The sequence below is a fragment of the Leptodactylus fuscus genome, chromosome 5, assembly GCF_031893055.1.
Source record: "Leptodactylus fuscus isolate aLepFus1 chromosome 5, aLepFus1.hap2, whole genome shotgun sequence".
NCBI lineage: Eukaryota > Metazoa > Chordata > Amphibia > Anura > Leptodactylidae > Leptodactylus > Leptodactylus fuscus.
Window position 1 is genome coordinate 161623551 of NC_134269.1, and position 17251 is coordinate 161640801.

General features: G+C 41.1%; 1 protein-coding gene across 2 annotated transcripts; it reads right to left on the reverse strand.

The window, feature by feature from the left end:
• Positions 1-239: 239 nt before the first annotated feature.
• B4GALT7 (beta-1,4-galactosyltransferase 7) lies at positions 240-15347 on the reverse strand. 2 transcript variants are annotated; one of them, XM_075276357.1, is made up of 6 exons: positions 15257-15347; positions 6907-7245; positions 5616-5841; positions 2062-2145; positions 721-825; positions 240-531 (listed from the first exon to the last, which is right to left on the reverse strand). In XM_075276357.1, exons 1-6 carry the CDS (start codon positions 15313-15315, stop codon positions 376-378), a joined length of 969 nt encoding a protein of 322 aa, XP_075132458.1. In that variant the 5' UTR covers positions 15316-15347; the 3' UTR covers positions 240-375. The 2 variants fall into 2 exon arrangements, with proteins under 2 accessions (XP_075132458.1, XP_075132460.1); XM_075276359.1 differs by lacking the exon at positions 15257-15347 and adding an exon at positions 10455-10989.
• Between the last annotated feature and the right edge of the window lie 1904 nt (positions 15348-17251).

The window sequence follows — 17251 nt, forward strand, 5'->3', positions numbered from 1 at the left end:
AAAGAGCCACATCAGACCCTATGTGATATAAAATATACCACTACTCTAAATCCACAAGGTAGGTGCGGGGGAGGGGGGGGGCTCCATTACAGATTTAGGATTGGGGCTCAGCAGCTTCAAGTTACTCCTCTGGCTGGGACTTTTAAACCATTTCCATAATCCATCACATTCAAGGCATTTGCCACAAGGACTAGGCATCGCAATACATAATCCCACAAAATAGCATGAAATCAGGTTGGTCATAATTTTATTACAATATATAAAATTTCTTACAGTTCATTGCTAACTATGTCGTACGTTCTCCAGGTGTACAGTTTGTCTCCACCGTTTCAAAAGAATATTTAAAAAAAAAAAAAAAAAAAATCACTTAAAAGTTCAGTTAAAAGCACACCAAGGAGTCTCATTCAAGTCACATTCCAGCAGTATATTCAGCACAGTACACGGGGCGCCACCAATGGTCACTTCTGTACGAGACTCAACACGATATTGAACATTGTGCAACCCTCCTTCACGATCCACTTTGAACTGCTCCTAGGATACATAGAAAAAGGAAAATAAAAGTTGTCAATACATTAAAATGACTTTTAGGTTTTGCAATCCAGCTAACATCAAACCATAATGTCAGAGTGCAAACACAATGGCTATGTCTTTGCTGGTAAAAAATGCAGAACGCAGTGACATGTATACAGGTCCAGTACGTGACTCAAAAGTGACCTATACCTGCTTCTGAGCTGCAATCCTTTTCTGATCGCGCTTCCTCCATGCAGGGTCATGAATATGGCGGAAGGTTTGGTATCCTGTGTTGATTCCTGTGGGTCGATGGAGCTGGAATAAAGACAATACAGACATTGTTAACCGCAAAAGGTAAATAAATATATTATATATATATATATATATATATATATATATATATATATATATATGCACGGAGGTGCATCACAGAAATGTCAGTATAAATAAATTCAATAGAAAAGAAAAAGCATTAGTGGCCAAGGTAATCCATAAAAACCAAAATGTGCAATAAACTCATCATAAATCACCAAATGTCTCTGACAGGGTTGGGGAAAAACAGTAATTTGCCAAATATAAGTTATAATTTGCTCACAATATAAAACAGGTCTAGTATTATATGGAGGAGACACATTGTTCTAATGGCGACAAACCGTGTTAATTGTTAGGATGTCATGCAATTCTAAGAAAATAAAAACCTTGAATATATTGTTTAATTACATATTGCAGAATCCTAATCCTACATAAAAAAAACCTGAGGTGCTGAAAGGTTAATGTGTTACTCACATGGAATAACTAGCAACTCCCTAATTATTTTATTTCTGGAAATGCTCCCTAAAACAGGCGGCAATATGATAGCCATGCAGAATAATGTGCTTAATGGACCCTATACTTTACCATTATAGGAGATTCTGGTTAGTTATATATGCAAATACACACATTTATATACACGTACATATATACATGCATATATACTAGTCAGTAGTCCCACTTCACTCCAATATATTTCTCTGTGCTACTCCGATGCTGCCAAGCTTTGCCACTTCCCGATCTGTGGTCTGCCAGTATTAAATAATTATGTTATTGAAGAGGTCAACCCTGCATGGCGAGACATCAACATGGATGGAACAGCTGCGATTATGAAATGTGATGGTCGGCAGCCCCAGAACAACACAAGGCAAGTACATTATAATTTATTGTTTTTCCAGTTTAGACAGATTAAAGATTTGTAAGTACCAGGAAAGGGGTTGTGTGACAAGACACAATACTGTCCTCATGACAGAGAGAAAAGTCCTAGAATAAAGTCCCCTTGATAGGACACTGTCTATATGCCAGGAGAACTAATTGTAAGAGCAGCTCCTGCTCTGAGAGACATGTCACCTCCATGCATTACATAGATGGTCGGCAAGTAATGCTGAAATTCTTCGGCATTGGGCACTCTAAACCGTCTCAAATAGGACAGTACCTGGTACAGATAATTACACACACATTGATAGATAGATAGATAGATAGATAGATAGATAGATAGATAGATAGAAAATATTCTTATACCTGCAATCCAGCTCCTTTAATCCTTCGGTAAAACTCATCATCTTCACGACCCCATCCCCAAAAGCGATTTGACATTCCATTACACTGTATAATTGAAGGTAAATAATGACAAATAAAAACATGTATTGATTGCTCTGTTTTCAAGTGTTGCCATACAACAGATTTCCAAGGTATACAAATGTGTGCCAGAGGCTTAGCCTTTCAACTTCCACAACAAATAGGAAATTCAGCTATCAACTATTCTTCCCAATGCCACCCGCACACACATGCATCCTTAATTTCGCTAAGCATTCGTGTGTTCTCAATAGGGAGAAGAGAGTAAGCTGCTGCCAGACTCCTCTGAGGGTCAGTGCACACACAGTTTTTTTGGCGCTGATTTTGCAAAAAAAAAAAAAAAAAAAGCCTCCCAATAGAACTATTTTTTTGAAGTCTGATTTTGAGGCAGACAGTGTGTCAAAATCAGTGCCAAAGAACTCCATGTGAATGGACCCATTTAGGTGACCTGGCACGCATACGGCGTGTGAGATTTTGAGCGCCGTAAAAGCTCCCATTGATTTCACAGCCGCAAAATAATGCGGCGTATACGATCCAGGCTCCCATTGAAATCAATGAGAGCTTTTACGGCACTCAAAATCTCACACGCTGTATACGTGCCAGGTCACCTGGCATGTTACTCCGTGTGAATGGACCCTTAGACAGCTTATCTCTCAGGGAAACAAAATACTGAGAAGTCTAATCTATGCAGCCAACTTGGTATAGCGCTGGAGGAGCTGGCCACAAATGTTATCTTTTTTTTCATTATAACTTGTTATCCATTCACATTAATTTTTGCTCATTCTATGTGTAGGAATCCACAAGGCGGTTAATGGCAGTCAGCGACAGCACAGCCCACTGAAATATCTTTTTTCTGCAATTGTGGTGACGTTAACAATAGAGAAGTATTAAATATAACTGTGGGGTGAATAAAGCAAATTCTGAGTAATTTGAGTAATCAGTAATTCCAAACAGAAGGTTGTTACCCACTGTTATCTATTATTCACATGACCATCACTACAGAACGGTATTTCACAGGGACTTCTAGCATTAAAAAATGTCTCCCCCTCCCTGCGTGCTGTGTAGCCTGGTAAATTGAGATACGGCCCAAATTTCACTTGGGAGATGTGGTCGTGTGAATAAGACGTTGAACTGTCAATCTGTTTTTGCGTCTTAAGCAGCCCATACATATTAGATGACTGTCAGCCAATCCTGTCATCTATCTAAAGCCTAGCCTCCCAACTCCTCCAGATGGCAGTTATCATGGGAAATAAGAATTGGTCAGATGGCAATTGAATTGCACGGTCCTTTTGTTCTTGAGAAATAAGGCCATTTCCAGGGGTGTCGGGGTCCTGTAAAACCAACTGACCATTGTGGGAGTTGGGGGATGAGTGTCTACATGGCAGCCAACTCCCTTACTCAACAACGCTCCCTGTGCTTCGGGTCCCTTGTGTGAGAAAAGCACACATTGAGGAGTTACCAGGTGCCAGGAAGCTGCTTACTCCCCTATCCATTTCAGCATGCATACATCCCTGACCATGCCAAGCAGAGTTTAAGAGATCGACCAACAGCTATGTTATGTATATGGCATTAGTGTCATAACCAGTCATGTTAAGGTATATTCACAAGTGGCAGATCAGTTGCAGAAATTTATGCAACTCAAAATTCAACCAATTTATGTGACTGGGACGGTTTGGAGAGCATGTGTATAGAGGTGAATAGAGGACATTTACTGAAATATCTGCAACAAATTCAGCAGGTGTGAATTCACCCTTACAGTGGAACTGACTTTCATTTACAGGACAACAAAGTATCAATTCCATTTTTTAATAGCTGTCACATTACGTGAAAAATTGTTTTATAAGTTAGAGGAATACAATGAGAACAAGTTAAAGAGGACAATTAAAGTGAATAGAAGAACGTTGTGTAACTTATAATTATTTTAGTCTAACTACCTGAAGAGTGAACAGTCGAGGCACGTAGTAGTGGCCCTAATACATTTCTTGCATCATCAAGTTCTACAGTTCAATAGTCTAACCTCATCACCTCGCTCATAAACCAGGAAACCTCTAACATTACTACCCAGGACAATGATATCTCCATTCTGACAACGTGACCCCACAGGTCTCAAAGACATCTCAATAAAAGAGACTTTAGAGGCTCTTTACATACACACCCAACAGAGACAGACAGATATAGAAGACAGATGTAGATAGGAGTATTGAGGATAAATAACAGAGCTAGAAACAGAGAGAGCTATTATAGAGGATAAAGATGTTGACATTTATAATGTAAGGTGTTTTTTGTTTTGATAAAAAAATAAAGAACATAAGAGAATATATATATTTATTTATTTTTTTATTTAAAGACTGCATACATTAGAAGGCTGCATTATACTACAGTTTATTGCTTGGCAGCTTCTCCAGGACTGCAATACTGGTGACCTACCCTGGACCCCCATTGATCAGTTGTTTAAAGAGACTGCAGCATCTGGGTGAGCAGTGCAGCCTCGTCATTGAATACCAAACACAGTCTAATGGTTCTTTAAGCATAGTAAAGCTGGGTTTACACCAGCGTTGGCTCTCTGTACAGGGATTCGATTCCCCTCTCTGCATTTTTAACCTTTCGCGGCAGAAACCACACGCACCCCATTGTAGTCTATGGGGTCCACGAGCAAACACTTTTTTTTAAGCAGATTAGGTTTTCATTCAGGAAACCCAAGCAGCCCCCCTAGAACATAGATGTGAACCTAGCCTAAGTATATTACATCATTAATATTTACCTATAGGAAACCCTGTTAACGAGATGTCCACATAGGTGTGATATGCTGCAGATTTTTTGTGTTGTTGGAGAAAACTGAAAATTTCACTTTTAAGTGTTGCAAAGCGTAAGAATATCCACTGTAAAAATATGCAACATATAACTGACATGCAGTGTATATAGATTCTACATCACATGTCAACTTCCTTACATATTCTGTGCAGATTTTTTTTTCCACTACATATGGATGAGATTTCATCTAGTGGTTTTCCAGAGTTTTAAAAACTTATGTAAGGACAGGTATGCATCAGTCCCACGAGTGAATCGAAACTGTAGTAACAGGCAGAGTCAAAAATACACAAATATACAGTTTTACTTGTTGACATACATAACCAAATTAAAAATAAAAATTTGCTTTTAGTCAGCTTTCTGGCAAGGGTGCCAAGAGACCCCACACTAATCTGATACGGATGACCTATCCTAAGGACAGGTTCTAAATTTTACACCCCAAAGAACCCTTTCAGACTCAATCTTTTAACCCTCAAAACAGAAAAACCTACAGTTTCAATGGCTCAGTCCCAAATGCGCCAAACAGCTTATTTGCATGTGGAACCAATGTTTCATTTCTCTGCATAAAAACTGCACATGAACACATGAAAGATCTGGTGACTGTTTAACTAACTAACTAATTAACTAATCCTACCACAGCATATAAGTTTCTTTTGCATAAGCCTACTTATAAGAGAACATGAAACACTTACCAGTTCATAATGCTGTTTGGTAAGTAGTAAAATCCCCCCAACGTAAGTCTTGTAATGGTACAAAGGGTGTAGCTCTGGAGATGCCACGTGAAAGGGACCCTTTTCTGGGTATCCATAGTCCAGATTCAGGTTAAGAGGTAGCAGGTCAACATCATGCATAGCGATGTAGTCTGTATCATTCCCACTCTCCAAGAATCCCACATTTATCAAAGAAGCCCTGTTAAACCTGAAAAAAAAAAAGTGTCAGATTACTAATGAAAAAAATAATATTGGCAGCCGCTTCCAACATAAAAAAAAAAAAAAACACAGAAAGCTATCTGGATTATCTACAAATATGCAGCTTTTCTAGATTCTTTTCAATGTCACATTTTCTTTCAGACACTTCTGTTCCTGTTCTTAACTAAGAAAAATGGATAAGGGAACAAGCAAAGGAGCAGTCAATAAATATCAGGGATTTCAAACTAGTCTTGCCCTGAATTCAGTCTGTGTCTTCATCTAACCTGTATGCATATTTATGCAATTTCGGATTTTTTAGGATTATTTTTGGCTAAAAGATTATTGCTTAAGAAAAAACAAATGTTGGAGACAAACAGGGAAATTCAGATAAAAATGGAGTAGAATAGTAGGCAAGTTTGCCAATACAGACCATAAACAGATGCATGCATGTGAACAGAGGACTGACAGTCCCCTAAAGCCTTGCAAATGGAGCAGCAGTGCACTTACCTGACCAATTCTCCAGGAGATTGCAGTCCTGGCGCAAAACACTTACAATTTGTTTTGCATCTCCATATTCTATTTTATATATATATATATATATATATATATATATATATATATATATGTATATATATATATGTATATATATATATATATATTTTTTTTTTTTTATTTTTTTTTAAATATTTCAGTTGATAAGAATATGTAAGGACATATGTATTGTGGAATGAGCTTCAGTTTTTATTGGCACCCTTTAGAGTAGTGGTGGCGGGGGGGGGGGTAAATTAACTTTTTAATCACATTTTATACAGTTTTTAGGAAGCATAATAAAACCATGTGAGTGGTAAAAACAAATAAAACATACAGGAGTACATATTTTATAAGCTTGATATCCCGTCATTATTTTTTTTTTTTTCAAGTAGGTGGAGAACTAAGAGTATACCATTAGATTGCCATTTAGATGTCACCAAATACATTATTTTCTACACCCATATAGGTCATAAAAAAGGAAGGGATTTACTGAGAATCATACCAAAGGACGGCGCCAATATTAAAACAAAACAGACACACAAACCTGTAATGATCCAACTGGTTTATGACAAATATATGGTGCCGGATCTTCTTTTCAGAAAGGTACTGGTGCATATGGGGTACAAAACTTAAGAGTTCCTCAAATCGTTCCCGAAAAGGAACAAGCAGAGCAAGACGATGTGGACCCCATGAAGGATCCTCATTCACTATTCTAGGAACAGGGGGGCAGGTTTGCTTGGGAGGTGTATCTTCTTTCTGCCTTACATCCCCTGTACAGGTCAGTTGCAGCAAGAGCATAGAAAGAAAACCAAGCAGCAAGCAGGTGAGGAATAACTTGAAGATACTGCATTTTCTGGGCAAAATCCCAAAAAAAAGACCTGACCTAGAATAGAAAAAAAAAAGAAACGTTCATGAATATCTCAAAAGGCAAGCTGAGCCATGATGTTGGGATAAATGTGCGCCTTTACAATAATAAAACTGGAACTGGCTTTGGTTCAAAGTGAGAGTAAGCCAGGAACATGTACAGATAAAAATCGGCTATAATATGACAGCTTATTTAGCTGTCAATTCTCGTTTATGCAAATATTCATGTACTGATCACAGCAAAGAATGTAGAATTAAAGGGGTTCTCTCCTCAAAATGAATTACATAAAGAAGACATCAATAAGGTAAAACAAGCCTGTGGAAATAGAGGAGTTGGAGTCAGTGGTTCGGCCTGGGTTTCCACAATCTGATCTGCTCAAAGGTACTGCAGCCTCTTAAAGATGTTTAAGATCAAGTTGGTGGTTGCTTCATACTCACAAGTGCCATACATGGATGTACAATGTATTGAAACACTGTCAAATTCAAGTAATTGTCAGGAATATTGAAACTCAGACCCACACCAAAAACCGATGACACATTGTGCGTGCCACTTTTGAGAAAAGTGGGCATGGACTGGCTAACAGATTTACTATAACTCATGACAGAATACTGCTGTGTTATATCCAAAATATATGCCAGTGTCTGGGTGGCAAACAGGACAGCCTGTGGTGTGCCAGAATTATTAAGAGGCTGGAGCATCTGACCCCCAGAGCCTGCAATGATCAGCTGTTCTGTCTCCAGGTGTCAGAAGCTATATAGGGAAGCCACTGTTCACTGTATATAGTAGCTGCGCAGATGTATTCACTTCAATAGGAGCAGATCTGCAGTACTGATATACGGCAGCTACACAGCACTTGGTGTCTCTTGTATAGCTTCCCAAACAGCTGGAAGGTCCAGCTGTCAAATGCCAGTTCGAACTACCCTTTGAAGGCTGTAACACTAAAGTAGGTAGCTATGTAAAAAGCTGCCACATTAATATATTCACGTAAATATTTATTGCACCTATCAAATAATACCTACAGTCTATAGAATGAAATTTTCAGTACAAACAGGTTTCCACATTTTAATTTTCGTTAAAAAAGCATCAAAATTAGGGCTGAGTGATGACCCTAATCAAAAATCACAATTAATTAAATATTTTACCACAATTACGATTGATTAACAATTATTTTAGAACACCCCAGTTTTTACATGCCTCGCCCCCTATTTATATACCACACCATGCCAGTGAAATTTGGATTTGGTTATTCACACATCAACAATCCTGACTGATATGCATCAAATGTTCCAATGAAAATCTGTATGTTGGAGAGAAAGGCCAGAAGCTTAGAATGCGGATGAATTCACATCGTCATACAATTAGAGAACAAAAAATGCACCTTCCCGTGTCAAAACATTTCTGCAATGACGATCATATCACCAATGACATGAAAATTTGGGTTTTAAGAGGGAATTTTAAAACCAGGAAAGAGAGACGGATTTAAGAGTACAAGTTTATGACCCTGCTTCAAACATTGCAGAAAGGGATGAATCTGTCACATGGGTTCATGGCATCCTACAGAAGTCACTGAACTGAGACAGCCAGCCATAAAGACACTCTGTGAACTGATAAGAACATTGCAAACTGATGAATTGTTTATTTGTTTGTAGCAATAACCAATAACCTTCTTCCACCTTCTCTCCTAGAATTCTATTCCTGTGTCCCTCTGTACATAAATATGCATTCTTCAGAAATTGTCTTTAGATATACCTGAAGAAGAAGCCGAGAGCTTTGAAACATTGTAATCAGTCATCATTATTAGTTAGCCATTAAAAAAGGTATCAACTACTGAAGACTCTCAAGTTTTTTGTTTTTATATGAACAGCTTACAGTCTGTGATATATCCTTTAGCCTAGGTCAGTTTGAGACAGGATGCACAATAATCGAAATAATCAATATCAGCAAGTTCACATCCATTTACTAAGCCGGTTTCAGTTATTTTACAATTAATTGCCCAGCCTTCATCACAACATATGGTAGAGATAGTGTTGGAATGTACAGATGCAGTCCAGAAAATCCAGACTATGAAGGTGAATCAGAGACCGGCACTTCTTACATCATAGTAAAATAGGATGCTGCGAGTCCCTGCCTCCCCCTGTAGCTTCACTATCCAGTACTGAATAAAGTATGGAGACATGATTTCTTAGCAGGATATATCACTGTGAAGCAATGAGTAAGTCTTCTGACTGGTGTTGGGCCAAAGGAAAAAGTTCGTTGTTGTACCGTGTTAGCCAGTGGGTTGGAAATATAAAAAAAACACGAAAACTTGGTGATCTTCAGTAGTTGATACCTTTTTAATGGCTAACTCATAATGGTGTTGGGCCAGGAGATAAAAACTGAAATACAGATCAGATTTCCAGCTATATATCTATATTCACCTGGGTGCAGGAGGCCTAAAATTATGTTGTTTTTTTTTTTTTTTAACTATCTCATGAAAAAAAACATATGCATACATAAATATAGGCCATTTGTTTCTTAAAGCCTTTACTTAAAGGGTTGGCCACTTATTTTCATAACAGTGCTGTGAATAGCATTATTTGCTGCTTATTAATATATTATCCTCTGCATATAAATGTCCTATCCCTGACTGCGTTTTCAACCAGTAATAATATAGCACTGCAACCTTAGTGTCATATTAAAGAGAATCACCCCTTTTATATGGCACTAAAAGCAACATTTTATAACCGGTTGAAGTGACACTACCCTAATTTTCTCTTCCTTTTACACAAGCCTGTTCTCTGTACACAGTGTAGTTCTGAATCACATGACCCAGGGTCATGACACCACCAGAACTCCCAGGTCCATCATCAGCGATACCCAGACCACTAAGACAATGGGGAGCATAGGCAAGGACTCATCCTCTTTCACGCTCTGTTCAGACTTGCATTCTTTTCTATTTGGTTTTTGTTATGTTGTGGCAGGGATAGATAAAAATAAGTAAAAGAAAAAAAACAAGTCAATGGTGGAGAAGATCATTATGGAGCCAATACTTCTGTTTGTTTTTTAATGGCAGACAAGACACAAGTGAGAACAGAGGTTAAGTTATATGCAGATAAGTGTGTATTGTTTTCAACAGTAGAAGACCTTTACCTATAGGACCAATGCAGAGGTCCTGCCAAAGGCAGTGTGGGTGCAGGAAACCTGGAATCTGAATTGGTTAAAGCATGAGAGGCAATTGCAGTTCTCACCTACTGTCCTCTCGCAGATACAAGGCTGGTTTTCTCCGTGTCAGATACATCTCCACTTGGATGGAACTTAGTAGTACAATAAATTCACATATTCATAACCATCTATGGACAGAAATAAAGGCATCCTACAGGCTGGCTACCATCTGTCTACACATGACACAGATCAGAGGGAGCTAGCCGCAGTTATCAGCACACAGTAGCCATGATCCCCTCCAAATAACAAAGGGGTAATACTAGGCTCAATATCTAAGGTGCATAGCAACCTCTATAGGATTCCTCCGCTATACCTGCCACACACCATCAGCAGTAATACAGGGATGTATCAGCTGAGGCTCTACAACTCACTAAAGTCCGTCTACAAAAGAGTTCCGCCAGGCACTAGCAGTCTCCACAATATGGCGCTCACATGCCCCGCACGAATGAGCGCCAGGCTTTGTGTATCCGGCCTCGCAAGCAGAGCGGCACTCGCACCCTAATCTAGCGGAGTAGTCCTTAGCCCCCGGCGTAGCCCCTCTAACCGTTACACGCTGGCTTGTAACACCAGTCCCTCACTCTACTAGTTCCGCCCACGGAACGGAGCTGCGTCTTAAAAGTTCCGGCGCTCAATGTTCCTATACTGAAAAGAGTCCTAAGTGTAGTCACTACTTGGTAGTATGGGAACCAAGGCCGGCGTCATCTTCCGGCAAGCTGGGCTGGTGAGCGGCTCATGCGGGGTCCACAAAGATCGCTTCCATCTATACAGGAGGAAGCGCTCATTGCGTTGTACTGGGCCGGGGAGCGAACGGAGCACAAGTCATAGCTGCCCGGACTCCCGGCCGCCTCTTTACTCCGGCCACAGACATAACCCTATGAATAAAGAAAGGGCCGGGAGTCCGGCAAGGTAGCAGCAGCAAATAAGTCATCTCCACTCCTTCCCGCAAACATAAGCCAACCTCTGGTTCGTATAAGCACGAACCGGCAGTGATACTATTATACCATGCCTCCCAACTGTCAAAGGGCAGAAAGAGGGACAAAATATGCAAACTTAGCTCCACCCACTTCTAAATTGACTCCACCCAATCCGATCCATTTCTCTTTGTGCTCCCCACACACTCATCCTAATATTATATGCCCCTACATTATAATGATCTCCTCAAATTGACCCCACAGTGTAAAGTCCCTCTCCTTGTGCACCCACAGTTTATTGTCCCCCTCCAGCTGCTCCATAGTTTTAATGTCCAAACTGCGGGCAACTAGAGGTGGACATTAAACTGTGGCAACTGGAGGGGAACATTAAACCGTGGGGGACATTAATGTCCCTCATTAGCTTCCCTCATTTTAATGCCCCCTCCATTTGCCCCCACGGTTTAATGTCACTCTTCCTATGCCCCCTGAGTTTAATGTCCCCCTCATATGCCCTTCCCACAGTTTATTGTCCCCCTCTATCTGCCCCCACCGTTTAATGCCCCTCCTCTATCTGCCCACACTTTAATGTCCTCCTCATATGCCCCTAGTTTAATGTCCCCAAAGTTTAATGTCTTCCTCTATCTGCCCCCAAAGTTTCATGCCCCCTCATATGCCTCCCAAGTATATTGTCCCCCCTCTATATGCCCCCACAGTTGAATGTCCCTCTTCATCTGCCAACGTTTAACATTAAAAAAAAACAACACTGATACCTACCTCTCCTGGCTCCCCTGCTGCTCTATCTCAGTCCCACAGTGTCTGTCTCTGTCCCACAGAGTTGATGGAGCTGAAGGCGTGATGTGAGTGATGTTATCACATCGCGCCTAAAGCTCCTGGAGCCAGAGCACTTAGGGGAACAGTGATGAGGCAGGAGCTGTGTCCGTTCCCGCTTCACCACTGTATTCAACTCCTCTGTGTCCTCTCCGGATGCGGAGGAGTTGAATCCGGGACATATCTCCCGCCGAACGGGACAAGACCCCAAAACTGGGACTGTCCCACCGAATCCGAGACAGTTGGGAGGTATGTTATATTATATTTTGTCCGGGGCCCCCTATCTCATCCCTATTGCAAATTCTTGATAATCATGGTTATGGGTGCTAAGGAGCTTCATCAACCTTAGTGCGGTTAAGGTAATCTGTGGTCTCCTTGGCTTATGGGCCAGATGGAAGCTGCAATCTCAATACTGATGCCAGTGCTTATGGGACCCTAAGGCTCCTGGGCCCTGGTGCAACTGCTCCCCTCCTCCTCAGTGTATAATAAGCGGAGCTCAAGGGGAGGTGAGTAAAAATATTAAACACTTATGCTTACTTTGCCTCACCTCGCCCTTGCATCAGACAGGACCCCTCCTAGCTGCCTGACCTCTTGGACAGTTGAGTATAAAGTTTTACTCACCTCTTCTCAGCCTCCTCCATCCCCAGAGTATAACAATAATCACTGCTGGTTCGTGCTGAACTTGTTTGCCTATCTCTGTTGGGAGCAAGCGGAGCTGATACATACAGATCATAACTGCCTGGACTTCCCATACCTTCTTTAACAGGATCCTATCATTTAGAAGGTATTTTTTCTCCCTAACAAGTCGGACTAGCCAATGCTGCCAGAGAAGTCTCTCCTGCGCTGCCTCCATCTTCGTCAGGAGCCTACTCTTCTTGTGTCTTCTTCCAGTGTAGGCGGTAAAATTTGTAGGCCTCGGGCCTGGGCAGAGGCGACTGCACATGCCTGCGGCCGCAAGAAAATGGTCGCTTACAGAGTAAGTAAGCGGCCATTTTCTTGTAGCCTGTGAGTTCTCTGGCAGCATTGGGGACGCCCCCAGTGCTGTTTGAGCACTGGGATCCGCCCACAGTGCTGCGAGAGAACTTATTACCGGTAAAAAACAGTATTTCTACCGAACGGCGGCCCGGAGAAGACATCTAAAGGTAGGAGACGAATAGCCTTTCTTAAGGCTACTCCGAAGCGTTAGGGAGAAAAAATACCTTCTAAATGATAGGATCCCTTTAAAATCAGTTAAAGGGGTATTCCCACCTCACATACTCAGCAGTCTTCACTCTTGTAAAATCTTCTTTCTTCCTGGTTTCTTGCATCATTTGGTGGGCGGGGTTTCACAGGCAACCTGCCGTTTAGCTCCGCCCCCAAATTCACGTGTAGCTCCGCCCACCCACATTGGACTATGAAGTACAGGCAGCAGCAACTCCATTCTGTGTTACATACAGAGACTGCCTGTCTCTGCCATAATGAACACAATTGAATTAGCTAGCCTGATAACTGGGAGAGCAGAAGAAATGAAAGCAGCTGCTCTCCTCTGAGTGCAGGACCTAGGTCACATGGTGTAGACACAGGATTAGCTAGATACACAGGCTCGCTCCCTGCACTTAGCCCCTCCTCCCTCCCCCCTGAGAGCAGCAGATACATCATTTGACTCAGGAGCAGCTAGGTCAGGGCTGTGGCCACAAAAAAATTGAATAAAGTGATATAGTGGACAAACAAAGCAGTTTTGCTGAAGCAGTGTATTTAGGAAAAGTCTTACATCCACATTAACCAGCAGTATAGATAGGATCCTTGTGATGGGACAACCCCTTTAAATGATCGTGTGATATACAGTCCATGGTCATGTGATGGACAAAGATGCAAAGCTCCTTATAGTCACAGCAGAGTAATCAGGCATCTGCTTATAAATCAACTATGTGCTCATCACATGACCATGGGCCGTAAATCACATAACCATGGTCAGAGTTTTATCCACTAGAAGTAACAGAATGAATGACAGCAAGCAGAGAGCTAGAAAACATGAGGAATTGATACAGAAAGTATATTGGAAAATTGTAACAATAAAAAGGGGAGATGCTTTTGGGGAAGGATTAACAACTTCATCAATGAGGGACCAAATTATGTAACGGACCTCTTCAAAGTACTTCAGGAAAAAAGTGACCCACATATAACGCAAATATAAGATAAAGCTAATCTAATTGTCACAAAGCCTTAGTACAAAAACATTATAACATGAATAAACCTTTACAACAGTCTCTTTCAAACTCTGTAGGTCAAATCATGGGTCAGTAAGATGCTGCTGGCCTTACGGGTGCAGGGGACCCTTCATTTGGACCCTTCTGGAACACCCCATTAAGAATAAGGAAGGAGACATTGCACTTGAGCATTCTCATGACTACACCCCACCCCCAATTCTTCACTGAAACTGAAAAGTTTCTTCTCCCCTCTCATTCATCTGAATGAAACTTACAGGCATTGCGATGTTTGTTGCCAAAGTTAACTGATTTTCAGTCACAGAAGTGTCTGTAAAGGGGGGAGGGGCACTTCAGTGGTGTATTTCATATTACTGTCCACAGGGAGAATGGTGCCAAGCATCAGTGTGTGGGCAAGGGGAGCCTACATATCATGTATAAATCAGGCCCTGCAGTGCCAGGCACCACAATGAAAATAGCTGAAATATTAGTGACTGGTCCTTTTACAAGCTTTTATACAGTAGTCATTGCAAACACTGGATCTATTAGGGAAGATTTATGAAGACTAGCATTATTAGCGCCAGTCTTTATAGTCCCTGAGCCGGCGTAACATCTGCCTCATATATAATGAGGTGCAGATTTCTGGTGAAAATGTTACATAAATGTTACAGGGGGATAGTGGTGAGGGCAGTGCAAAACCATAAAAAGTTGCAAATCATCTGTATAAAACCCCAATATGGACAGATTAGTGACTTTTTAAGCCTTGTATGCCACAAAACTGATATGTGGCATAAGAAATCTGACCTACTGAGTCTGTATATAATATCCTCATGAATATGTGTTACATTTAGCCCTTGGAATACAAGTGTCTCTATATATCTATAAAAAAACAAAAACTAGGCTTACCTACTTCGTTTAGTCACATTAGGGTCTGTTTCGTCTAGCCAGACGCAAAAACTTTTCATTTGTGGCACGTACTTTGTGAAGTTCTGGCATATGGCATGTGCACACCTCTTCTTATCTTATTCCAACAGACCTGTGCCCCGGAGCTATGCAATAAACAGTGAGCAAGCAGGAAGTATCTGTAGATATTAGCACATAGACACTTGTACATGCAGTGATACAGCATGGCTTTGAAAAAAAATCTAATAGCTGTCCGAAGGCTCACTTCTACAACACAATACTGTTCTGGCCTATTAAACTGCATGAAAAAGAAGGCCAGGGCCAAACATACCGTGCAGCAGGTTTCCCTGAAACTTTCCAAACAAAGGTTGAAATCTGCTGTTAAATCTGCAGAAATAATTGACATACCGTGGTTTTCAGGTGTAACGTGACTGAAATTTATCCAAATCTCATCCTCGGTGCTACTATTGTAAAATGCTGCAAGTTAGCAACCCAGCGAGGCCTGACCTATTGGCGTTTTCTGACAATTCACATTTAAGTGACTTTAAGCAGACGTATATACAAGTGTGACGGGTGGGGCTGCAACTGCTTCAGCTCAAAGACGCCTGCTATAGATTTCACCCGTTTATCAATCAAAGCCAAAGGCATCAGGAACCTATCACTCATAAGATGGGTGGATTGTCCCAGCCGCACCTTCTTAAATAAATTCTTGTGCAAGGTTTTTCATTCATTTCTTTTTGTTTTATCTTCCTTCGAAGGAGTCATCTTAAGGCTGAGGCGCCATGTTTCAGAAAGGCGGTTGCATTTTTTTTGAGCCACAGCCAGGAGTGTATAAAGCACAAGATATAAGTATACATGTTTAGTATATTTCCCATTCCTTTTGCATCCAACCTTGACTTTGGCTCAAAAAAAAAAAAGCAGCAAAACTGCAACAAAAAAGATGCATTTCCGCGATCTGGGGCTTCGGCTTTAAAGTGGTTATGCCACAAAAGGAATTTATCCTCTTCCCATTATTTTATTAATGTTCAGACATTCTGTAAATGGTTACATAAAACTTTTTTATATATAAAAACATACACCCAAATACAGATGCAGAAAAGAACTTGATGAGTACACAGTGGAGATGAGAGACAGTGAAATATTCGAGATTTGTTTTGAGTGGAGAATCAATATTCGACTATTCGATCGACTATCGAATCCTATTATAGTCTATGGGGAAAAAATGCTTGTTTCAGGGGAAACCACTATTCGACTAAAGGAGAGTCAACAAGTCCAGGAATAGCAGGCGGAGAGTGTTTAGAAGGAGTGCTGTGCAGTTAAAACGCATGGACCCCATTATAGTCTATGGGGTCCATGCGCTTTAACTGCACAGCGCTTGCTGTTGCGCTGATAAAAATTCAGCTCCCTCGTAACAGCAAGCTGCCTGCTCTCCTGACTAGCCAGGACGAGCCTGCTGCAGAACCAGCCTTGATTGGCCGAATGCTATACACTGTGAATAGCTAGTAGTATTTGATCAAGTACGAATATTTCAAATACCGTAGTATTCGATCGAATACTACTCGCTCATCTCTAGTAGACGGCATTTATCCTGACCGTAGCCAGAATGAATGTAGGTGGGGAATTGGTGGGGAAGGGTGGGCTTTAATAGTCAAACTCGCACTCATTAGCTCTTGTCCTAAAACCCCTTGAAGATGGCCGTGTGCTAGGTCATGGTCTATCAGGGTTTTTCCTGGATAGCACACTGACCCATTCATTTCTGTGGGCCCGTGCATATGACTGTGAATTACACAGTCCCGGGCCCATAGTCCAGGCTGCAAAATATGGAACAGGTCCTATCTCTGTCCGATTTTGCAGTTGCGCTCCTATTTGTTGAATGAAAGACGTCGCAGAAGCATGGCCGGCACACGGATGACATTCATGTCATACATACATTATATGTCCTGAGCATTAGTAAAATAATTTTCTGCACTGACCGCTGTTGGTATAGTGAGTAAGCTA

Bases quoted from the DNA above. Each gene is read 5' to 3' on its own strand.
- B4GALT7 (XM_075276357.1), bottom strand. From the start codon at position 15,315: ATGAAAAGTTTTTGCGTCTGGCTAGACGAAACAGACCCTAATGTGACT. The intron at 7,246-15,256 runs GTAAGCCTAGTT...TTTCTATTCTAG, and splicing joins AATGTGACTAAACGAAGTAG to GTCAGGTCTTTTTTTTGGGA. The intron at 826-2,061 runs GTATAAGAATAT...TCTTTATTCCAG, and splicing joins TTAAAGGAGCTGGATTGCAG to CTCCATCGACCCACAGGAAT.